Source organism: Gallus gallus, chromosome 22, assembly GCF_016699485.2.
Source record: "Gallus gallus isolate bGalGal1 chromosome 22, bGalGal1.mat.broiler.GRCg7b, whole genome shotgun sequence".
NCBI lineage: Eukaryota > Metazoa > Chordata > Aves > Galliformes > Phasianidae > Gallus > Gallus gallus.
Genome location: NC_052553.1, coordinates 2546288 through 2570718, shown reverse-complemented (window position 1 = coordinate 2570718; position 24431 = coordinate 2546288). Strand labels below are relative to the sequence as shown.

The following is a 24431-nucleotide window of genomic DNA, read 5'->3' as shown; positions in this document are numbered from 1 at the left end:
ACCCTTGGGGCACTCTCCGGCCCCAAAACGCAGAGGGCAGCTCCAGCACCAGCAGGGCACCCAAGTGGAAGCACAGAGCATCCCCGGCGTGCTGGCAGTGGGTGCGTTACCTTCTGCTGCAGGGCTCTCTCCAGGGACTCCACCTTCATCTGCTCCTTTCGCAGCCCCGCGTGCAGCGCTGCGCTCTCTGCTTTGGCCTTGGTGCGCACCTGGGCGATCTCCTCGTTGGCTCTGCATGGGGAGAGATGGGGCCACAGTTATGGGCTGGGAGCTCTGCAGCACGACGTTGGGTCACGCTGTGCCAGCAGAGCCCAGCTCCTACACGCTACGATGCATCAGAGGTGGTTTTCCTACTGCTGTGTGGTGGTGACTGCTCATTACTCAGGGCCAGGCATCTGCTGCCCATCCTACTGCACCTCACAGCTCTTACTTGTCCAACTTCTCCTCCGCGTGGACCTTCAGGGCCTGGTATCGCTGCTCCTCTTGCTTGACACGGTTTAAATAATCCTGGGCACACTTCTTCAGGGCTTCTTCATTCTGGAAAACAAAGCAAACCCATCTGCACTGGGGCCGAGCATAGCGTGCTGCTCTGATAGGACGACAGATCTGCACGGGACAGGGTGGGGGCAGTGGATGTCCCCTCTGCCCCACAGGCACAGGGATGGGGAGGACACCGGGATCAGGACCTTCTTAAAGCCTTCCAGGACACCCTTCAGGTTTTCGTATCTCCTGAACAGATCCGACAGGGACCTCTCCACAGAGTTGAGGTCTGCCAGCGCCTGGTCCTTCTCCATGGTGAGCTGCTGCAGGTTCTTTTGGGAGGTCATATTTGTCCTCTGCTCATCCTCTGTGAGGGGAACAAACAGGGATGCGGTGACTGAGCACAGACAGCAGTGCCCTGCCCTGCAGCACTCATAGGGACCTCACCTATCATCTGGGCAATGGTCTTCTCGTACTCGGCCACAATTTTCCTGCAACAAAACAAGAATAAAGCAGGTAGGAAGCAGCAGTTTCTGCAGGCACACACCCACAGCTCTGCTCCAGCACACTGCCCTGGGCCTCAGTGCTGCAACAGCCCGGGCACCCCTGGCTGCTGCTCCTGGACCCCCTCCAGCCACAGCTAATGGGATTTCATCCCCCACAGCAAACAAACTGCAGGCTCAACACAGCACAGGCACAAAGCAGACATGCCTTGCAGTGTGTCCCACCCCAGTGAAGCAGAACTGTGTCATCCCATCACAGCCCCACAGCCCACTGGGGGGAACACGAGCGCAGCATCCCACCGGGTGGGGGTCCCACCTCATCTCCAGGACCTCCTGACGACTCTCCTCATACTTCTTCTTCCACTCGTTGGCTTCGATCTCCTTTGTGATTATCTGGGGAGCAGCAGAACGAGACATTGGCTGTGTTCCACCTGCAGACCCATCGCGCCCACTCTCACCCCTCCACTGCAGAGCAGGACGGGGCAGCCCCCACTGTTACCTCCTCCCGGATGAGTGTGAGCACAGCCGCCTTCTCGGAGGCGTTCAGGCAGATGCTGTCCAAGGGGCTGTCGCTTCTGCTGCCACTGGTGATGGCTGGGGGGGGTTTGTCTGCCAGGCACAGCCCGGGATGGCCCTGCAGGGGAATCACCCAGCTGGGTGTTGTGCTTTGCTCAACTTCATTCCTCCTTGGTTCCCATTTTTGGGGCCTCCCCCTTGCTGCCCCTGGGCTTGCATCCCAAAGAAGAGTCAGAGCAGGGGCTCATCTTGGGAGGGGCAGACCCAGCTGTGAGCTGAGCTGTGCTCCCACTCAACGTCACTTTGCTTTGCTCTGTGTTTGTCTTTGAAACAGATAGGGCTGCACTGTGGGGGTGGGGGCCACGTATGGGTTGGGGGCTGGGGGGGTCCCACACGTGTAAATGGCCCTAGCAACGTGCTCCTGCACCACACAGCTCACACAGCCTCTTCCTCCCTCCACTGCCTCCACAGAAATGCAGCCCCTCGCAGCTATCTCCTTGGAAACAGGCTGCAAGGCCATAAATAGCAAAGTGCTGGGAGAAGGCAGCCTGGTTCTGCAGTGTTTTGGAAACGAAAGCTCTCCTCTCCTCTCCTCTCCTCTCCTCTCCTCTCCTCTCCTCTCCTCTCCTCTCCTCTCCTCTCCTCTCCTCTCCTCTCCTCTCCTCTCCTCTCCTCTCCTCTCCTCTCCTCTCCTCTCCTCTCCTCTCCTCTCCTCTCCTCTCCTCTCCTCTCCTCTCCTCTCCTCTCCTCTCCTCTCCTCTCCTCTCCTCTCCTCTCCTCTCCTCTCCTCTCCTCTCCTCTCCTCTCCTCTCCTCTCCTCTCCTCTCCTCTCCTCTCCTCTCCTCTCCTCTCCTCCTGCCCGGATCCATGCATGATGGAGCCATGGGCAGCCACCTCAGGCAGAGCCCCGGCTCCAGGCAGCCTCAGCCCTCAGCACCCTCCTGCAGCACCATGCAAAGCAGCTGTGCATTTCTGCCTGCCCCACAGCCAGACCCCTGGGGCAGCCTCAGCAGCACCATACACAGGGTTCACTTTGCCCAGTGTCCTTGTGGGGCTTAGTGCAGTTAAATCTGTCTCAGAGGTGCTGATTTTGCTGATGCTGCTAATCTCGTTGTCACCTGCTTGTCAGCTCGGGGTAGGGGCAGCTCTGCTGGCACAGGGCCCCCCCCCACACCACCATCAGCCCCACAGCCATGCAGCCGCCCCAGAAGAGCCACCCCAAGGTGACCACGGGGAAGAGAGGGGGAAGCAAGCGGCACTCACGGGGAAGGCAACAGATCCATCCTTGTCTGTATGCTTGGAGAGCTCCTTCTCTAAGCCTGGAGACAGAGAAATAAAACGTTTCAGCCGCTAGAAAATGAGACCCTGGCAGCACACGAAGCTTCACTGGGATGCAGAGATGTACAGCTGACTGCACGGCCTGAGCAACCTCGGGAAGGCTTCATACCCTGCTCCTGCCCTTGAAGGGAGGACACATCCCGTATCCCTGCTACAGCTGCAGCCAACACTCCCCTCTGGTGGCAGCCCAGCCCCTTTCTGTCCCCACAGCTGCCACACCAGTGATGTCCAGGGAGCAGAGATGCTCGGAGATGGGCAGTTATGGAATCCCTCCCCTGTGAGACAAAGTACTCTCTCAGAGCTCTGCAGCTCTGAGCAGGGGAACTGATTAATGACCAGCTGCAAGCCCTCCACACGGCCATTTCTGCTGTTTGCACCTATAACTCTGCTATCGATTAAGTGCCATGTTGCCTGGCTTTTAATTATTTTTTAATGGATTGGTCACAGCAGATAATTACATAGGAGACAGACAGCAGGAGCAGCAGTGAGGGCTTCAGCAGTGACCTGGAGCTCTCTATTAGCAGGCAGCGTGTGCTGGCAGCTGTCCTGGCGCAGGATGCACCAGGAGCAAAACCAGAGCAGGATGGAAGCTTTCAGTAACAGCCCCGACTTTGCATTTATGTTTTTATTACTGAGCTCAGTGCATTTGGGGAGGAGCTGGGATGATGGGCTCAGCAGGGCAGGGAAGGGGGCTGTGGGGCTTTCTAAAGCCAGGAGGCTCCAGGTTGAAGATAAAGAGCACACTGATTTTTCCATACTGAAAGCAATGCAGACAAGCAATACATAGCACAGCCGCAGCCAGGGGCAGTGGGACGCTCCCTACCTGCCTCCACGCCGGGCTTCACCGCCGGCACGGGGACGTTGGAGCACTCGAAGTACTCCAGGTCATCCTCGGGCTCTCCCTTCTTCTCCAGCCCGGCTGCTTTCTGTGTGCAGGTGGTGGATGCCAGCTTCTCCTCATCGGTGGCGTGTCCATCCCGAGTGGCAATGCCTGGGATCTCTGAGATCAGCGTTCCCTCATCCTGCGGGATCAAGGCGTGCGGGTTAGCAGGGCAGAGCTGAGCTGTGGGGATCAGAGCTGGGCTGTGCGGATGGGCAGCGGGGGGCTCAGGAGGCTCAGCACCCCCTGCCTGCTCCCACCCACCTGAGCACAGCCATCCAGCACCAGCGCCGGCGTCTCGTACTGCTTCACCTTGCAGCCGCTCCTGCAGACAGAGGGAAATGGACGCATTAACCCGGTGCTCACGGAGGCCAAGGAGGGGACAGCAGAGGCGCGTGCGGGACAGCCCAAGCAGGGGGAGGCAGCCCCAGCACCAGCATTGCACCCGCAGTAACACCACTCACCAGTGAGGTACCGGGGGGACAGAGTGAGTTCTGGAAGGAGCAGAAGGAACAAGCAAACAAAACACACAGCTACAGAGCGACCGGGTTTGTCTTTGAGATGTTTATTGCTATTGGAGGGAAGGAGCACAGAAAGCACCCCGAGGTGCTGACGGCGAGAGAGGACGTGACGAAGGGTTCCCCTGCTGCACCTCGCCTGCACGTCCAGTGCAACGGTACCACATCTGAGTGCATGCTGATTTGGTGCTGAAGAGGCACTTGCAGGCGGTCCTTGTGCCCAACAAAGCCCCGTGCTGCTCTGCCCCTGCCCACATGGCAGCACCCACATCCCTGCGGGTCCGAGCAGCTGGGCAGAGCCCCGCCGTGCTCACAGGACAGCGCTGCTGCGCACCGAGTGCTGCAAACACTGTCTGGAGGAGGAAAGCCTTGAGGAGGGCTGAAGGCTGAGTTCAGGTTGCTCCTGCAGTGATGCACGGCTGGTGCCTCTTCCAGGGGCTTCACCCCACATTCCCAAATGCCCCATTCCAGTGGCTGTGCAGACACAGCCCCATCCCGGTGTGTGGTGCTGGTGTCCTGAATCGGCTGCAGGCAGTGCAGGGATGCTCAGCTCACAGTGCCCCAAGAGGAGGGTGCACGCAGCACCGGGTCCGTGCCACCAAAACCGGCGCTGACATGATGTGTGGGGATGCATTTCCAGCCCCACACCAGAGCTGCAGCCATGCAGAGGTCAGAGATTTGAAGCAGGACAGCCCTCGGGTTGAAGAATTCCCTCCCTGCCTGCTTCAACCCACACATGCTCCAGCAGAGCACGAGCAACGTGGTATGGAACATCTGCAGGCTGCCATGCACATCTGCGTCAGATGAAGTTCACCCTTAGCTCTATGTTTTAATAGCACACCCTAATGCAAGCAGTTAACCTGCAGCTCCCTGCCCTGCACGACCTCCTGGGATGCTGTTACCACACCGCCCAGTATCTGCTTTGAGCTCCCCCGGCGCCAAGGCAGCAGCTCTGTAACTCAAGGGGATGGGGCCAAGCAGCCACTGCTCAAAACCACGCTGCAAAAAGGCCCATCAGTCTGCAGCTGAGACACAGATGTCCGTGCTTGAGCCAAGCTCTCGTGCATATGGCAGCCAGCACTAAGCAGAACAAGAAGGGCATTCGGGCGGATGACATAAGATGAGGGATAAGCCCAGCACGCTGTGGGTGCCCTCACACGAGACAGTGGCAGCCCAAGGGCCGTCTCCAGCTGCTGCTCCCAAGCCTGCCCCTGTGCAGCTGCTTCCCTGGGATTTGCCATGGGGAGGGGTAAAGGACACCCTTCCCTTTTGGGGCTGAAATCTCCCTGTAAGGAGCTGGAAGCCTGGCTCTCATGGTGCTGTCATTACTTCTACACCATCAGAATGCATGGCGGGTCAGCATGCTGCTGCAGCAAGCAGGGGCACAGCCTGCAGTGCAGCTCATGGCTGCAGCACCCGCAGGGCAAAGCTGCATGGGATGGGGTCCATGCCATGGAGACGGGTGGGCCGACACACACCCAGAGAACAGAAGCAAAGGGAAAGAGGAAAGAAAGGCAGAAGAGAGTACTTACAACAGAAAACAGAGAAATTTCACTTGTTCAGTAGTCCTGAGGCACCCAAGAATAGACAGGAAAGAGAGGCAGACAGATGGAGAGAAGAAAAGCGTGTGAAAAGACCTGAGTATTGCTCTCATCTGGAGAAACACACTGAGTCACACAGCTCAGGCTCTGGGGGAGCAGCACACAGATAAGGGATTCTGCAGAGGGATTAGCAGAGGTGGGATGAGAGCGAGTGCTGCCCCGGCTCCTGGGTAACACAGAGGGGCTGAGACCTTCCAGCTGCTCCCACCCATGGCCACTCCTGACCCGGGGTCACACAGCAACGCAGACCCTGCAGGAGTCTGCATCCACCTTTGCATGGCATTGCTAAGAGGAAGATCCCCCCCATCCGTGGCTCTGCCCCCCAGGCGCTATCCGCTGTCTGTAAAGCTGCCACAGCTCTCCCACTGGAGCTCCCATCTGCAGAGTGACAGCTCGGTTCCTTCTTACTGTCAAACCAGCCACAGCCTCAGTGCTTCTAAAATTTCCCCATTTCAGCTGATTTCCTCTTTCTGCTTCCAGCTGGTTCCAACCACCAGCACTGAGTGCAGTGGTGCTGGAAGGACCCAACAGTGGCTGGGCAATTCCTCCCTCTCACAGTCATCCCTCTGCCCCACTGCACGCCCAGAGACCCACAGAGGGCACACAGAGCCAACCCTGTCCCAGCAGCTGCTACTTCACATCTGACAGCCTCAGGAGCTGAGATCCAGGCCGAGACAGCACTGCCCAGGCACCGTTTGGAGGACGTTTGTGATAGGAAATAGCGAGGTTTGTGATTAAACCTGCTCCCTGAGGAAGAAGGCAATGCTGCCGGGCCCCTCAGCAGGCATTATGAAACATCACCACTTACAGCAGGGTTTTAAATAGCACACTTCAGGAACTACACCTGCACAGATTTCTGCACGCCCTGGAATAGTTTGGGAAGGGACAAGGTCCCACCACCTGTGCAATGCCATAGAAGTAACAACCATCTGCCTGCTAACCTCCATCCTCTCCCCTGCTGCAAAAAGGGAAGCTCAGCAGCAGTGCACAAATATCCCAGCAGTGTCTGAGCACTGCTCTGTGCACCCATCCTGCTCATCCCATCCACTCCTGGGTGGGCAGCAGGGCTGGGGTGGCACATTGAAATAGGATAGGCGCAGAGGAACGCGGGAGCCCCAGGCATGGGAGGAAGGGGCCGGCCGTGCTCCACACTCACGTTATCAGACGCGATTTGGCCTTCTGTGGGGAGCCTCTGCTCCTCTCCAGCTCATCCTCCAGCGTCTGGGACTCCAGGATCTCATTCAGGCTGTTGTCAGCCGCGGGGCAGCAGTAGGTGGTGCTGCTGCTGAGGGTCTTGGTGGGCTTAAAGGGATCCACGGAGTCAAAGTTATTGGGGTCGAACTGGTAAGAGCCTTTGGGGAGAGCAGGAGAGTGCTGCAGTGATGAGCTGCTGCCAAAGGAGCCGAGCTCAGGGCTGTCCCACGGCGCAGGGGAGGCCCTGGGGGGGCCCTGGAGACCTTTCTCTGTGTCCTCCATGGGCCTCCTGTGCCTCTTTGGAGTCAGCTTGCTGGCCGGGATCCTGCTGGCCTTCCTTGGTGAGGCTCTTCGTGTCTCCACACCATCCCCACCTTCTGTGGCATCGACTTCAGCTTTTGGGAGCTGCTCTGGGGGCTGGGAACCCGGGTCCCCCCCAGGCTCACTCAGTGGGAGGCAATGGGGGTCCGGCGGGCAGCTCTGCAGCATGCAGCCCTCTGCCATGACAGAACTGTTGGCCTCGATGTACTGCTCAGGGTCTGAGGCCGGGGGCAATGAAGGCTCCTCGCTGGGGGCAGACTCCGTGCTTTCCCCTCCTTTGCTCCCTTGGGAAGGCAGCTTTCCCTTCTGGAGCTGACAGGGTGAGCTCTCCTGTGCCAGAGCATCCCCTTCTGGCTCTGTCAGCCTCACACCAGCATCAGCCGCGTCCCCTCCCGACATGACCTGCTCACACCCGGCTGTGCCCACATGGGGCGCCGGTGGCCGGGCTTCAGCCGGCGGCTGCGTCACAGCCGGGTCTTCAGGGCCGCTTTCTGTCCCCGTGTCGGACGGAGGGGCCCCGACCTCGGGCTGAGCCTCCTCTTCGGGGCGCTGCTCCCCTCCCTGCAGCTCCCCATGGCCGCTGAGCCCTGCAAAGAGAAAGCAGCGCATCAGAGCCTTCCTCCTGCTCCCCCCTCACCCCTGCCCCAGGACTGTGTTCTATGGGAGTGCCCTCCCATGCTGCCAGGATCCCCGCTGAACTCTGCCTTCAAGAACTTTAAAACTCAAAGCTCGTGAACACAGTGCAGGGAATTGTGTGTAAAGCAGAGGGTGCAGGGGAGCCCCGCGGGAGGCACTGTGTTGTGCCGTGCCAGCAGACATCGCACCAGCAACATCTCCATTTATGTCCTCCCCCTCCCCACCGCCTGCTCCCACCCAGAGCGCCGTCAGCTCCAGAGGAGCTTTGTAATGCCAACACCATTGAGCGGCCGGGACCAACTGCAGAGCACAAACCATCCCACCAGCGACTACCTGGGTGGGTGTCACGCATCACCGGGACAAATTCAGGGAAGCGTGACACCACGAAACATGATTAAGCCCTGGGGTGAATGGGAATGAGACTCTGCATTTAATGAATAAGCACATTATGGGCAGCAGAGGGCTGGTGCAGGGCTGCGGGTGCTCAGCAGACAGAGCAGAGCTGCCCCACAGCCCTCAGCCACGCTGGGCATCTGCACTGCTCCACCATCACCAGAGACACATGGCTGTCACGGGGTGAAACGCCGACTGTGCACAGAAGCTGCACGAGGTTGGTGCTCCAGCTCACAAAATGTCGCTGCAGTGCATCAGTGTGATGGAGAGGAAAAGCTGTGCATGCAAGCAGTGCTGGTGCAGGAGGGAGCAGAGCAGAGCCAGGGAGCACGGGGTGGGATGGGAGGGAGGGCACTGCCCTCCAAAACTCAGCCCCACACTGCCTGCATCCCCGCAGAGATCCCACCCAGCACCGCTCTGCTGCCAGAGTTCCTTAATCACAAATCCCGCTCCATGACTTAATCGCTATTACTCCAATCCCTTCCTCTAAATCCTTTTACTGTTTAATCTGTTCGTTGCTGTCAGGGGATGGGGAAGCTCCTTATCCACCGGGGCATCCTGAAAGCTACACCCAGAGCTGGCACGGGAGAACAGCCAGCATCACCCCTGCAGCTTAGGGGCATCCGAGCGAGGCACAGGCTGGCAGCAAAAGGAGAGCGAATATGGGCAGGTCCAGCACACACAGCCAGCGGCCCTGACTCAGCTGACGGCTGGTGGTTTGCACCGTTGATCTCCGGGATGCTAAAAGCCATGGGAATGAATCACGAGGGGCTGTGTGCTCCCTGAGACTGCAGAATGCTCCGTCCGGATGGACGCTGCTGCGCTGCCCCACAGAACGCATCGGTGAACACAAACCCGGTAAAAATGTACTTGGAGTGCAGCCAGAGAGCACTGTGAGAGCCCTGCCAGGCCCTCCCACCCTAAAACCTCCCCCGCAGACCTGTAGGAACACTGCACCGCTCCTGCTGCGCTGCTCCCATGCTTTAACCTCTCTGAGACACCCCCGGGTAGAAGCACAGACTTCAAAGCTGGGGCAGAAGGCGCCCTTTAAAGGCACTGCACGTTCCCATCAGGTTCTCACAGACGGAGCCCATCCTGGTTTCCAGCCCTAGCAGTAATTACGTCTTGAATAACAAGCAGCAGAGAAAACCACCTCTCCCCATTCCTGCGGATGTCCTCGGGGCGGGGAGAGAAGGGACGCGGCCATCGCTCAGAGCTGTGGCCGTGAGTCCAAAGCACAGCAGCTCCACGCGGTGCGGCTCCGCGGTGTCCTCCCAGCCCCGCGCAGCGCCTCCGCGCGCTCCCACCGAGGGCTCTGCGTGCAGCAGCGGGCACTGCGCGGCTCTGCCAGCGCTATGCAGTGACCATGGAGACCTTACACTCTCTGAAGAAGAATGCACAGAGAGGGGCAGAACCGCGGTTACAGCTGCTTTGTGCACGGCGACGTTTGGCTGTGTCTATCCGCAGCGCCGAGCAAAGCAGCAGAACCCAACAGCCCTCTCCATCCCACGCTGCGATCGTTCACCGCCCCGCACTGCGCGCAGCCCTGGGATCGCCCCTCGCTTCGTGCACGGATGAGTCACGCATCCCTCCCTCCGCTGAGCACAGGATATCTGGGCTGTGCGTTACGTCGCTTAACGGCCTCTTTCCTCTTTCGGCTTTCCGCTTTTGTTTTGCAGACATTGGGCTATTTTTAAATCCTTTCTGTTAAGAATTAGCATACCGGCAAACGAACAGCAGCGCACCGGATAACACGTGCCCTGCACCAGGGGAACAGCCGCGCGGGCTGACAGAGCTGCTCTGCGCTAACACTGCTCCATATTTGCTGCTTCTGCTCACTTCCTTGCACAGAAAATCCCCTCCTGGCAGATGACTGAAGAGAACTTCAGGACAGAGTCGCAGCCTCCATCATGTGAGGCAGCGGGGGAAGAGCTGTTCAAGGATCCTGAATGAGTGTAAAGCCAAATCTGCCCCCTTCCCGGCCATGGTGCCAGCTGAATTTTTGTCCCTCTCCACAGAGCAGAACAAAACTCCTCAGGGATTGCAGCAGAGCATCACCCTCAGCCCCACAGCACTGCAGCCATCGTGCATGGAACAGGGACCGGCACAAACACAGTCAGCACAGCAGCACCCTGAGGTCTGCAGCAATGCACAGCAGCTTTTGCAGGAATGACCCAGACACCTGCAAGGGGAATTTCCTAGGAAAGCCTTCATCTTTCCTCCTTAGACATTATCCTCCAAACTAAAGATGCCTCTATCCCTTCTTAAAGGGAAGGATTACTCTGAGAGCTGAGATTACCAGAAGCACAAACCAGACGCTCTCTCCATCAAGGCAAAAGAACCTCTCCATGGGGATGCACCCAGGACCAAGGGCGGAGTGGGCGCACCTCTGCAGCCCAGCTGAGCAGCCAACTCCAGCCTGCTGCTGCAAGCCCAGCAATGCAAGCCACAGAGCAGCAGTGGGGGCAGCTGGGAGAGAGCAGAGAGTGCCTGGGACATCAATCCATCACCCCCAGGCACAGCCTCGGCACTCCCAAACGCAGAGCTGCAGATCCCCGCTGCCTATCTCAGCATGGGGACACAGCAGGGTGTGACCGGCGGTTACAACACGGCCTGATGATAATTTTGCACTGCACAGGCACGAGCCAAGGGGGGCTGAGCCAACTCCTCCAAGCCTGCAGTGTCACCCCTTCCCTACCAGCAGGATTCAGTAAATTCAGCATTTAACCCACACTAGAGAACAGCAGAGCGCATGCAGCCCCAAGTGCTGGCATTTGAACCATCCAGGCCATTAACCACAAAAAATGTGGCAGGCATTATTCGAACCAAAAGACTTCTCCTTGACCCCACCCTGCTTTTTTGAACCCAGAGCTGAAAGCCACAAGCCAGAGGTGTGCTCACTCCTTACCTCGGGTCCCAGCCTCGGGCTGCAGCTCGCTGGGCTCCTTTAGTGGTGAGCAGGTCGGTGTTTCTGCTTCGGGGGTCTCATAATTACCTTCGGAGTCCGAGCTGCCGAGGGGGGGGAAAAGAGTGAGGAATTACCACTTTCAAGGCTAGCTGGGAATCGCTGCCTACACATCCAGCCAGACCGGCTCCTGCGGCTGCCACGCTCCTGTCCAGCAGGGCCACGCTAGCAAACGGAAAAGGGAGAGCAAGTAAAACAACATTGAGAGCATCCCCTGTGCACCCCTGTGCCCCAGCATTGCCTTCACCGGGTCACCCCGAGCAGCCACCACTGACCTCTGAGAATACAGCAACTCAGAGGCATCTTCCCTATGGCTTGGGGGCTGCTGTGGAGTGTGTTTGGGAAGGCTTGATGCACACACCAGCACCTCGACGCACACACCAGCACCTCAGCTAGGAGCACGGTGCTCACCATTCTCGAGCAGCTCCCGCTCAGCCATGCGCCCCATCCCCCCCTCCCAGAACGCGCTCCCGAAGCAGCGGGGCCGGCTGCGGACCGAGATGATGCGAAGCAGCGAGCGGAGCGCGGGCACCGGAGGGGAGCGAGGGATCGGGAGCCGCCGGCCCCGCATGCACACGCACACACCCGCGGCCGCCCGTCCCCGGGGCGCGGTGTACTTGCCTGAAGCCCGGCGATTTGATCTCCTCCTCCGCGTCTCCCTCGACCCCTCCATCCTCCCCGTCGGGGCCGCCCCCTCCGCGCACCGCCGACCACGTCCACCTGGCCCACTGCACCGGCGAGAGCAGCTGCCAGGCGCTGAACGCCATCGCCGCTCCCCGCCGGGCTCAGTGCGGCCGCGCCGGCCCGGCCCCCGCCGCCGCCTCCCGCATCTCCGCCGCCGCCCGGCGCGGGGCCCTCCCCGGACCGTACTACTGCCGCGGGGAGAGCGTCCGCCTCCGCCCCGCCGCCTCGCACCCCCCCCGGCGGCGCCGACCGAGGGAGCGGCCCTGGGGGGGGGACCGGAGGTCCGCCGCCGCCCGCCCCGCTGCGGAGGGGAGGAGGCGGTTGGTTCCCTGCCGTGCTCCCACCCCAACCCCGACCCGCCCGTGGCTGCGGCGACGCGGGGGCGGGGGGGAGGGTGGCGGAGGAGGTGGGCATCGCTCGGTGTCCCCAGCCCGGTTCCCCGGCACCCTCCTGGGTGCGAGCGTTCGGGATGCGGGGATTCGGGGTGCTCCGCCAGGAGAACCCCCCTGCGGAGGGCAGGGAGCCGTGAAACCGCACCGCTCCCCGCTTTACCGGCGCTGCACCTGCGCTCAGCACGGCGGCTCCGGCCGAGGTGCCAAATTCCCCCCACGCCGCACCGCGCGGCGAGCGGCCCCGGAGCGCTGCTCCCATCGGGGGAGGAGGTCGGGCGGGGGGGGGGACCGCTACCCGGGGCGCTGGGAACACGGGAACGGACAGCAGAGGGGAGGGAAACACCTGCCCTCCTGTTTTCCAAGGGAAAGGCCCAGCTCGCCAGCCCCGTCTCGAGGTTTATCCTTCCATGGCAGCGAGTTTGTTTATTTATTTATTTAACTGTTGTTTAAAAATAACAGCAAACAGTCCCCGCTGAAAGCGCTGCCTCGAGGGCCTCCCTTGGGAACCTGCGCCCTAAGCAGGGCTCACTCCCAAACCCGTTCCCTCCCACTCCCTTACTAGAGAGAGGAGCACAGCATTACTGCTGCGGCATCCGAAGCGCCGCGGGGAATGGCCGTGGTATGGCAGCAGATCTGTTACAGGTGCTGACACTGCACAGCGGGGCTGCGTGCCCGGGCTGCACGCCCTGCACCTCCTGGGGCTGAGCTGGTGAAGGGCAGAGCTGTCCGGCCGCACAACCAGCCCGGCCCATTGCAAAGAAACACAGCCAACCCGCTGTAACCACCCGAAGTGCGCACAGGCCAGGCCGAGACCTCCATTCCGTGCTCTGTGAATCATCAGCTCTCAGTGCCAGGAGTGCCTCAGGTGGGCAGGGGCTCTGCACCAGGATGGACTGGTCTGGCTGCCTCTGTGCCACCAGCCTCTGTCCAAGGGCCCCATTCCTCACCATTCAGCATCTCCAATAACCTCCCCATGGGGAACCTTTCTTTCAGGCTTCCACTCTGTCAAAGAATGGCTCTTACCCCCTTATAAAACCTTTCCAAATTTCCCCAGGGGGACCCAGATCTGCCGAAGAAAAGGTGCTGCCAACCCCACAGCAGCTCTGAGGCAAAGCAGCCACATCCCCAGCCACTGACTTCCACATCACAGCAACCTGGGGGCAGTGAGCCCCGCAGACCTCTGCCCCACGCAAAGGGCACTGAGCTGTTAGTGTTCTGCAGCACTTATCGAAGCTATCTGCAGAAAAACAAGTGGCTGAAGCAGCAGAACCTCAACATCCTCTTGCCTACGTTTGTGCTGAGCAGAAACACGCAGCCGCCTCCCCCCATCTGAAGTGGCAGAGCTGATTTCTGCAGATGAATTTTACATAACGAGCTCTTCAGCGTGTGCACGGCTGCACGCAGCGCTCTGCAGCAGTGCTGGCTGCAGCCTCAGCTCCTCCTCCTCCCTCTCCCCTTCCCATCAGTCACTTCACAGATCACTGCTGACCCAAAAGACTCCACTGGAGTGACAGCACTGCTGCGCCATAGAGCAGCTCACAGCTGCAGGGACGCCATGGAGCAAACAGAAATGCAAAGGACAGAGGAGAAGCAGCGGGTGTGGGTGCTGCCAGAGGGAGCACAATGCCTCCGTCACAGGGATTTGCATCAGCCATGGCACAGATGTGGCTGCTGCAGCGCCCACTTGTTGCATGGGGAGGAAATCAGCAGCATCCAATGGAGGAAATCAGCAGCATCCTTCCATTGTGCAGCAACACACAGAGCGGGCCCCACTCCCAGCAGCCTCGGAGGAAGGAGCAGGACTGGGGTCAGCGAGACAACGGCTCATTGGGAGCAGCTAACAAGCAGAGCCTGCCTCCACCTGCTGTCTGCAATGAGCAATTCTGAAATCGCCTCCAGTGGCATTTTCCAGCTTGGCGCCCAACCCAGCCTGGCAGCAGCACCGGCTGCAAATCGTTTGCTGAGGAGATAACCTGACTGCGTCGGTCACACCGATGGCTCCGGCTGCCAAAAGCTGCCTGGCACAGCCTGCAGATGCAGCTCTGCAGGGGATGCTGACCCGCTCCAAACAGAGCTGCCAGCAGCTCCCAGCAGTGTGAGGGGCAGAATGTGCACACAGTGCCCGTGTCACTGCTGCCACCCCACCTGGGCTCAGCACTGATTATTCTCAGCCATTACTTTGTGAAAATGCAAACTTTGGGAATGAGGAAAACTCCCCAGAGCTTTATGTATCCCAGCAAGGACTGTGCTGCAAACGCTAGGGAGAGGCAGTTTCATAACGTGCTCTCTGACCTGTGCAGTGATGCTGAAGGGATCAGTGCTGACAACTCCCATCTGCAGCTCACCTACCCGGGCTGGGAGAACAGCCAGGGAGAGCTTCATCTCTGTCTGCCTAAGTCAGAAAGGGCCTTGGGAAAAGGCAGTGGGAGGGAAAAAGAGCAATCAGGGGTGCAGCAGCCCCAGGTTTCTGTCCCTGCGACGGTTCCCATCGCTCCACATTCCACCAAAATAGCTCTGTAAAAATAGCAGTGAAGGACACAACTGTCACATGTGAGCCTGACAGCACCAGCAGCCCCCAGGTCCCAGCTGTCCTTCCCCACCACGCAGCTGTCAGGACAGTGAGCGCAGGCATTCGTGGCTGCTTTCAAAAGGAGCGATGCAAAAAATGAGCACATTGCTCGTCCTGTGTTTTACAAACAATGTGCACGGCTTAATCTCACTGATCCCAGTCGTGTGGACGTGAGCTCATGCAAAACAATTCAGGAGAAACAGCCCTGAAATGCGTGAATTCCATCTGTGATTTCACACGGATGCTGTATGAACACGAGCTCCTTCCTTCATCTCCTGGCTTTGTTACGCCCCTATCAACTCCTTTGCTAAAAATACCCATGCTATGTGGCAAGAATGCTCTTACCAGGGGTTTGTCAGCCTGCTGGGTTTTAGTTCAGACTTGGAGATATGGTGAAACCAGGGCAGCATCTCCACACTGCTGTCCGCGCATGGAACACAGCTGCCCCACCGCATCCCAGCGCTGCTCCCGTGCACCCCTGGAACAACGCCCCGGGTTTTTCTGCCTGGGAACACCTCTAACTTAGGAGTGCACTATGAGGAAATAAAGGGGCAGGGCTGCGCAGCAGCAGAGGGCAGAACATTCTTGTTTCTCCCTGTTGCAGTTGTTTTTCCTCTGTCCAAGCGGGTGTTCGCAAACAGAGGAATGTTTGCAAACATTCAGAGGAGCAGCAGAGGGCACCTGCTCCGTACAGCCCGGCACAGCTCCAGAGCAGAGCAGGGCAGGGCAGGTGCTCCCCACTCACCTGCAGCACTGCAGGCCCTCCTGGGGTCCCCCAGAGCCTTCCAGCTCAGCAGAGCAGCAGCAAACCTCCCAGGCGCAGTTATTTCTGCACCACGGGGCGGCTCACTGGGAGCAAACATTTCTGCGTCCCATTAAAAGTTCGGATTGATTTTAAGCTAAGCGTCCCCGGTTTTCCTTTCGAACACAATCAGCATGCTTGCCTTTTGTTCCCAGCTCCCGAACTCTGTTGGTAACTCACAGCACTCCCGGTTACCGCCAGGGACGCTTCCAGCTCCAAACCCCACACCTTGTTTTTTTAACTGCACTTCTGGCCCCGCACTCCTCGCGCTGTGATTTATGCCGTGAAAAGCAGGGGTGAGCTGCAGCCCGAGAAACTCAGCGTGCTGACAAACGGGAAACAGCTTATTTTGTCAGGAACACCGAACATAGGGAGAGGAGAGGGAAGAGAAAGGAAAGGCTTTTCGCTCACTCACTCCACGCTCAGTTTCCTCCTGCTCTGCTGCTTCCAACCCAAACTCTACTCCTTAGCACTGCAGTGGGACCCCCAGCCCCGGGAGCGGCCGCCGTCCGGTTCTCCCTCTCCCCCCGTTCCGCACTCACCGGCGCTCGGCGGAGCCTTCCCGCAGCTTCTGGCTCTGAGCCGCCCCCATAGCGGGACCGCAGCTCCGGGCCGTGTGGGGCAGCACCGGGCCGGGCCGAGCTACCGCCGCGCTGTGCCGGCCCCGACGGCGTCCCCGCCTCCGCGGGGGAGTGGACGGCACGGCTCTGCTCGGCACCGCACCGCAGGCGGACCCGGAGCGGGCAGCCCGCAGCTGGAGCGCCGGCATCCGACCCGGCGCCGGTGGGAATCTGCCCCTCGCGTTTGCTCCGAGCGGGAACGGCTCCTGCCTGTCTGTCTGTCTGACTCCTTTTTCTGTCCGTGCAGCCGCACGTTGCCCTTCCGATCTGCCCTCGGCTCTCCGAGCCGCGCTCCAGGCTGACAGCGCAGCCGGACTTCAGGGCAGCACTGCTGGGACCCGCAGCCCTCAGCACAGCACCGCCGGGTCGCACCCGCAGCCCGAGCACCCAACGCCCGTGGAGGTCTGAGAAAAAACTCACATATCCATCTTTTTTTTTTTTTTTTTTTTTTTTTTTTAGTGCTCTGGTTTCGGTTGTGTTATTTTTCTGCAAGAAAAGTGTCGACACCTTTGCAAGCTTTCACCTTCCTAAAAAAAAGAAAACTATAAAAAAACCCTTCCTTGGATGAAAACAAAAGTTTCCCGACCAGTCTGACCGCCCTGGCGCCGGCGTGCCTGGGCTGCAGGAAGGCATCAGGGCCCCGCGTGCCCATAGTGATGCACACCACATCCCCCTGCTTGTCCCCATAGCCCACGGCGGGTGATGTGCCCGCACTGTGTGCTCAGCTCTGTTGGTTGGTTGCTGTCTGAGGGACAGCAGATGGGAATAATCAGCTTTAAGCCGATCCCATGGAAATTTCCATGTTCCTGGGAAGGAGGCACGGCGAGCCCTCGCTGCCACCCCAGGGCAGAATTCCATTGGAGTTTCCCGGGACTGTGACTCAGAGCTGTGGCTGTCACATGCCTGTGTTTAAATGCTTTCTTGGAGCCTCTCGTCCAAACAGCACTGCCCCAAACCCACCCAGAGCCACAGCACTGGGCTGTAAAGTGCCTGGCTTGTGGGTCCCCACTTCTGCAGCCTCAGTGTAGGGACGCTGTGCCCGAGCCCTCCTTCTGCTGCAGCTCGCTCGGGGCTGAGAGCACTGAGAGCATCGCTGAGGTTCCTACAGCAGCAGCCCATCACCCAACTTGACGTGCAGCACGAAGCCTGATGTGCCCATGCCGGCACACAGCATCCCAGAGCACTCACACAACTCCTCCTTAGCAACGTAAACAGGACCACAACACTGAGCGCATGCAGAGAACGTGGGAGCACCACGAGAGCGGGCAGCAGGGCGCGCTGCCACAACGGGCTGCCGGGGACCGGCTCTGCACCTCGCTCCCTGCTTCCTCCTCCCTCCATCCTACTGCCAAGCACGCAGCCCTCAGCGCCCTCCTCCTTCCTACCTTTCCAGCACAGATCCGTCCCGGCACCGTCACTCTCTGCCACCTGTCCTGGAGCTCCTCAGAAAGCTGCTGCCTGGAAAAGGAGCACGGAGGAAGGAAGGGGATGGACGGGGTGGGGAGGGCCAGGCAGCGTCAGGGGACCTTGGCGCACCCCGAGCAAGAGGAAAAAGGATGTTTTGTAATGTCTGGCGTGCCTTCCCCGAGAAGGGAGAGGAAAACGGCGGGGCAGGCAGTGCTGGGTGAGCCATCCACGCATGGCACTGCCGGTACCGCGGCCCTCCCGTCTGCATCCCGCGCCGGGCCTCACTGCTGTCATGCTGTAAAAATGTGCTCTTGGCTGGAATTTGGCAGCCTGGCCCCTGGCGGGGAGGGAACCTCCCTGCTTACAGAGAGCGGGAGCTGCAGCTCCAGGGCTGCGGCAGGGAGGGAGTGCTGCTCTTGCTGGGCTCTGGCAGGAGAGCATCCCTGCATCCCACACCCCATCCCGGGAGCTCCTGCCCTCCCTGGGGCAAACCCCACCTGCCCCCGTTCGTTGGACCCCGGAAAGGGCATCGCAGCCCCCAGGTCGCCCAAATTACGGTGTGCTCCCAGAAAGCCCCAAAAGCCGGGGCTCAGCGCTCCGCACGCACGCACAGAAATCACTTCCACCGCACTCCGAGTGCCGGTGCGTGGCTGCTGCGAGCGGAGATGGATGCGGCCCCGCTGGCGCTGTGCTCCCTGCAGAGGGAGCGCCAGGAGCAGCAATGCGGGCGGCAGCGGCCATTTCAGCTCAGAAAGCGTAGCGCGGGGAGAGAAGAGCTGCGCTCAGCCCGGGAACCTCCACAAACGGACCGCAATCTGCTTTCCCAGCCCGGCGTTTGTTCCCAGATCCCCACGACCCGCAGCAACTGCTCAGACCCTGCGTGGCAATGAGAACGAAAGCAGCCGCTCTGCGTTCCCACCTGCTGCAAAAAGGAGGAGGAGGAGGAGGTCGGGGAGCTGCACGAGCACAGCTGTGCCACGCACACGTATGAGAGCCCAGGAACCGTCTGCCCTAATGGGAGCTTTGCCTGCACCTGCTGGCCCCGAGCAGAGCGTGGATACCTCGGTTAGAAGGAAGGGCTCTGCTCCTTCACCACGCTCTCAGTGCTGCAGCATCCCACCTATGGCCGAAAAATGTGCTTCCCAACGAGCTGGAGGCAAAACCTCGGCACACCCCGCAGCCATCGGGGTGCACTAAGCAGAGCAGCCCACTACCCGGCCAGGAGCCGCGGGTCTGCGTGCTTCCATCCACCCACCCTCGTGGGTTTGCTGTAGAGGAGAGCGCTGCGGCTGCGGCAGAGGGCAGTGGTGCTCAGGGCTGTCTCACTGCCGGCTCAGCCTCAAACTCCCATCTCCCAACTTGCTCCTTCTTTTTGGCTGAAACTTCCTGTTATTTATCATTTTAATGCTCTGCCTCTGCAGCAGTGCAGAAAATTGGCACTTAATTCCGTCTGCCAGGCGGTGCGGTGGGAGCTTAATTGACCCTTATTGAGCCCCCTCACCACATCGCGGTCAGTGAGCTCAGCTTTGTGCCTCAGTGATTTCCCCATCGCTTTGTTCACGCTGCCCCGTTCGGCTTGGCTTAATTGCTCAACGCACGGAGCAATTCAGTCTTCTATCGCTGTCTGTCTGCGCTCTCCCAGCTCCACGCCTTCCTCAGCTGCTTTGCAGGTTGCTCCAAAACGCCTCACGTTTCTGAGCTGCACCTTTGATCCCGGCTGTTGCAGAACGATGCAAATCTCAGCGCCTCCCCAAGCCTTGCAAATCAGTCGGAAACACAACCTTCCAGTTGCAACCCTGATGTTCCCAGTCGTTTTCCGGGAGGAAGCCCCAAGCACGAGCGGGGAGGACCGCCGAGTGTCAGTCAAACCCAGAGCAGTAGGGCTGAGTGGCACGTTGACAGGAAAGCCTGTAATAAAAGCAGATTTATAGCAATCACCGAATATAATCCCTGCTTAGTTCCAGTTCTCCTATTGCATCATTTGGGGTAAAGATTGCTCCAGGAGTACCTGAAATAATTGGTATTCAGAGCACAATAAAACTCCACATGTGGTTCACGATCCAGGCAGAACTGCATTGTGGCAGATGTCTATCAGGGGAATAAGGTTTTCCAGGTGAGCAGAGGAAATGCATGTCATTCCTGCTGCAGAGTACTCCGAGCTCTGCACTGTGTGTTTGCCCCTCTGCTGAGCACTGCAGTGAGAGCAGGACCAGCACTGCGGGCACAGGGACCCCCAGGCCAACAGGGTCACACTGCCACGAGCACAGCCCAGCTGGCCAACCTGGAGCACCCTTTGGGTGGGGTTGGATGCAGGTTCTCAGGGCAGCATTAGGGGCAGCACCTTTGGCACTGTGCATCCCGGGTGCTCTATTAAGGAGGAAGGCTTCCTTATTATTCATTATCTCAGCACTCAATTTGTGTTGGGCCATGGAGTTCTTCCAACACTCTGATTACAATGAGTGAGTATCTGCTGCTCTGGGGCTTGTATCCAGGCTGAGCAGGCAGCCAGCTGGGAGCATGTTGGGACCAGACCAGAGTACAAAGCACAATGGAAGGCAGCATCCACTGCCCAGTGACAGTGCTGCATCTGGGGCTGCTCAAAGCGCTCTGATTCTCCACCGAGAGAGGATCACAGCTTCCAGACCCTCCTTTTAACTCCGTGTCTCGTCCCCTCGCTCCCCTTCATCACGCTTTCAGGCTGCAGGCTCTGCGTGCCAAATGATATCCTGGAGAAGGCGCTGCTGCCTGGATGGGCTCCAGATGCAGCTCTCAGTTGGTCTGTGTAGCCAGCAGCAGGTGTCCGTGTGCCACAAGCACTGAGCTGCAAGCCACGCTTCTCCCTCGGCCACCAATGAAATCCAATGGCAATGGCCACCAGCGATGCCCACCAGCTCCAGAATGGTCGAGAGGGCTGCTGGGGGCAAACAATGCCCAAAAAGGAACCTCAGTGCCACCGCAGGGGCTGCAGCAGCCCAGGAGTGCTGGAGCAGAGCTGTGCCCACAGCCCACACTGCTACCGGCCCCATAGCGCCGGGACACAAAGAGCCATTGCTGCCTTCAGCTGCCCTGAGTGTTTTTTTCCCTCTTCGATGAATCACCTGCTAAAAATATTACAGATCAATGCACTGCCTGGACCTTTCACTTCTCTGGAAGCAAAAATATTTATTTTACTCAGGCCTTGCCTGCGTTTTAGCAGAGCTTTATGATCAATTTCTGAGGAATGCACCGTGCTGTATATTCAAATTACAACTCCTTTTGGCTCGCAGGGTAAATTTAAAATGTCTTGTTTAAGACCCAACTGTTGTGCTGCCAAAAAACGCCGTTTCAGCTGTTTTTGTTCCCAAAGCACCAATTCTGCCCACGGGGAGGTTATTTTCACCCCAGGTGCGTTCCTGTTCCCTTGGCCTGAATGCTGTCACAGCACCTCCGCTATACAGGGCAGCTCCCTGCTGCTGTGGTTCAGCATCACTGGTGGCACTGCCATGGAATGGGATGCTTAATGGTGCAACCGTGGAGCTGCCCAAACTGAGGGCTCAGTCCCAGCACTGCTGTCCCCTTCCTGGGGCAGAGCAGATGCAGAGCAGTGCAGGTTCTGCTCCTGTGCCCGACGTGCTGCTGGGTAAACCTCTCCCACCCTCCTTTGGCTTTAGGAAGGAAATGAGAGAATTTGCTTTTTCTCGCTTCAGGGCAGAGAGAATAATGGGATCTTTATTCCCTGATAATTAAGTTGGTTTTTGCGTCGGTTTAATTTATGCTTCCTTCTGAGCAGTGCCTCCTGCAGGAGGGGGTGCTGGAGCAGAACTGGGGATACTGCCCTCACTGGGGAAGGCGCAGGGAGCAGCAGAGCTGTGCTGTGTGCACGCAGTTGGGATGCTGCAAAGGGCTGCAGATGATATCCAGCGTGCATGCACAAAGTGTGCAAAGACCTATTGCTGTTTCTGCAGCAGCAAGGAAAAAAAATGAAAGAGTTGGGGTGCACCACTGGAGGCGATTCTGCATCCTGGGAGGCTGTGTGCATTGGTAAGGATGCACCCCAGGAACAGAGAGCGACTGCCTCCCGCTCGGGGAAGCCTCATTGCCAAGCAGAGCCAGGGCAGCCAAGCACAACCGGCTCCATCTGTCTGCAAAAGGAGCAGATTTACACACAGCTTTACGCACCCACATGAAATTCCCAGCAAGGAGAAAAAAGGGAAAACTGTTTTGATCGCAGCTTTTTAACAACATAAATACAAGCAGCCACAGCCCGTAGGCAGCACTGGGAGGCACCTGGCTGCAGGCACAGTGCTCCGTGTCCTGCAGAGGAAGGCGGCAGAGCAAAGCTGTGGTTGCACATGGGAAGATGCCATCTCAGCACAGCACAGCACAGGGTCACAGAGCTGCAGCCCCAAAGCGCAGCCCTACAGCCAGAGCTGCAGCCCAGCGCTGCTCCCCTCTGCACACTTGGTGCAGTTCGAAAGTCGCGGGCTCTGGCCCTGCACTGCAGAACACGCTCAGGAAGTTCCTGTCCTCGGCTGAAAGCCTTTGGTGTGGGAGAACCTGGAACGTATTACAAATCGCTTAAGTAACTTTGGCTCACTTGATCTAATTAAGTTGGTTTCCCTGGCTATTCCAGGGGCTTGAAACCACCACCGAACTCCCAGGCTCGCTGTGCGAAATTAATTAAAGCAAATGATAGCTTGGCAAGGAGAAGAAAAGAAAGTCTCTGCAGTGGGGAACAAACTCAGAGCGAGGGGTGTTTGTCTGTGGTGCTCTCAGAGCAGGGATGGAGCTCAGCTCACGCGTCGCCGTGTTTGGGCTGAAATGCTTTGCCAAATCTGGGCATAAAAATAAACGGGGAAGTTCAGCGCAGAGGCACAGCGAAGGCAGGGATCTCTTGGTTTCCATAGGAAGCAGAATTAATAGCTTGGCAAAAGGGGTGCGTTTCCATTTTTATACAAGAATTTCCTCCTTCTCCTGCAGAAATACGGATTTGTGAGAAACACGGATTGGGGCAGCACTCCAGAACTTGGCAGAAGGCTCTCAGCGAGGCCACGGGGCCGGCGGGACTTCGGCTTTCCAGCAAACCCAGTGGCTCCGCGCAGCTCAGCTCCGTTCCTCGAGAGCGCCGCAGCGCTCCCGGCCACCGGGCGAACGCTGCTCCCAGCCCGGCGGCCGCCGCCAGCCCAGCCCGCCTCCCCACGCCGAGGCACAGCGGGCTGCGCAGCCGCCGGGTTCGTGTTTCCCCCCTGGCACCCTTCCCTCCCTGCAGGAGGGGGAGATGTGCTGCTCGGCTGTCTCTGCGTGGGAACGAAGGCGCAATTGGCAGCAGAAAGGGGAGAGGCAAGCGGGGGGCTGGAGAGCAGGGCAAGGCACGGGGCGGACGTGCTGCAGGCACCAAGCAGAGAGCAGAGCTGGGGAGGGCACGAGCCCCCCGCCTGCGCCAAGCAGAAAGAGGAGCGTGGTCTGAGTGCGTGGAGCTGCGTGGCCCCGGAGGTCCCACACCACCGAGCTGCGGGATGATTCATTCATGTGCCTTTCATTAAGGCAAAGCCCCGGCAGCAGAGCCGATAGGGTAAGGACAAGCTCAACCTTCTCCCCCCTTTCCCCAGTGCTATCTGAAACCATAACCTCAGCTGGCTGCAGTCCTCATCCATCTGCAAAAGCACATTAAGGAGGGAGAGAAAGGTTGGCAGCTGACCACAAACTGATTCCCCGGAGTGGCCCTTACCTGACTCCAACCAGATGCTGTTTATCAGCCCAGCACACACTACATGCCCAATGTGACAGAGACAGGAAAAAAAAAAAAAACAACACAAGAAATGCTTGTTACGCTCAGGGCTTAGGGGGGTTTTCATCCTAGGACCGGATATACAAGTTCCAGGAGAGGAATATGCGTCCCTGGAGTCCCAGGCTGAATCTGGAATTCATATACTCTGTAAATGTACTTTATTTAATACAGGAATCAAGAGAGGGCTTGGAATTATTGCACTGGAGAGCTTGATTGCGTAGCTACAGCCCGGAATCAGGGGATGGCTGCAGATATGTAATGCAACGTGTCAGCCCTGCGCAAAAGCAAAGCAGTGCGTTTCGGCTGCTGCCTCCAGGAGAGGTGGAAGAGCCGTGGGATGGGACAGGGATAGCATTGGGCACATCCCAGGGACAGGGGCAGCCCTGGGGGTGGGCAGCCAGGCCTGAGCCCTGGAGCAGTGCGGAGCTGGGAGACGTGAGAGGAGGCGTTGTGAAATCCAGGGCAGGAGGAACGTGGAACGTGGTAACGCTCCAGCCCAAGCGAAGACAGATGTCTTCCCTGCTAAAACGATGATCAGGCAGTCTTTAAACAAAGATGTATGCAAACATATATGCACACACACACACAAGCAAGCACATCTGTATGTTTACACGCATAGAGTTTTTAAATATTCCTACTCTTTAAAACATATAGTTAACCAGCTGTGCTATGCCACGCACTGTACGCATCCTTCCCCGCACACCCAGAGGGGTTCATAGCCCCGTGCAGTTCCCACTGCAGTTCCCACACCCCCCTTACCAGCCCCGGGCCCACCTCCCTGCTCCATCCTTCACCAGCTCCTGCTCAGCACCTCCAGCACGCACAGAGCAGCACAATCTCCCTCT

General features: G+C 58.7%; 1 protein-coding gene across 14 annotated transcripts in view; it reads right to left on the bottom strand.

Annotated features, from left to right (window-relative positions):
- The window catches only part of TACC1 (transforming acidic coiled-coil containing protein 1), a 26396-nt gene extending 1965 nt beyond the window's left edge, over positions 1–24431 (bottom strand). Inside the window, exons 1-14 of one of the 14 annotated variants that reach the window (XM_046903416.1) lie at positions 23527–24431; positions 17798–19727; positions 11289–11510; positions 6993–7938; positions 5768–5803; positions 3982–4042; positions 3661–3859; positions 2763–2818; positions 1483–1617; positions 1300–1376; positions 928–971; positions 687–847; positions 431–537; positions 111–231 (exon numbers count right to left, since the gene is read on the bottom strand). In XM_046903416.1, coding sequence (XP_046759372.1) covers positions 111–231; positions 431–537; positions 687–847; positions 928–971; positions 1300–1376; positions 1483–1617; positions 2763–2818; positions 3661–3859; positions 3982–4042; positions 5768–5803; positions 6993–7750 — 1755 coding nt within the window. In that variant the 5' untranslated portion in view covers positions 7751–7938; positions 11289–11510; positions 17798–19727; positions 23527–24431. Of the gene's footprint in view, positions 1–110; positions 232–430; positions 538–686; positions 848–927; positions 972–1299; positions 1377–1482; positions 1618–2762; positions 2819–3660; positions 3860–3981; positions 4043–5767; positions 5804–6992; positions 7939–9533; positions 9684–11288; positions 11511–11620; positions 11805–11966; positions 12172–16334; positions 19728–23526 lie in introns of those variants that run through there. The other 13 variants (XM_046903415.1, XM_046903414.1, XM_040651536.2 and 10 more) reach the window with 13 other exon arrangements.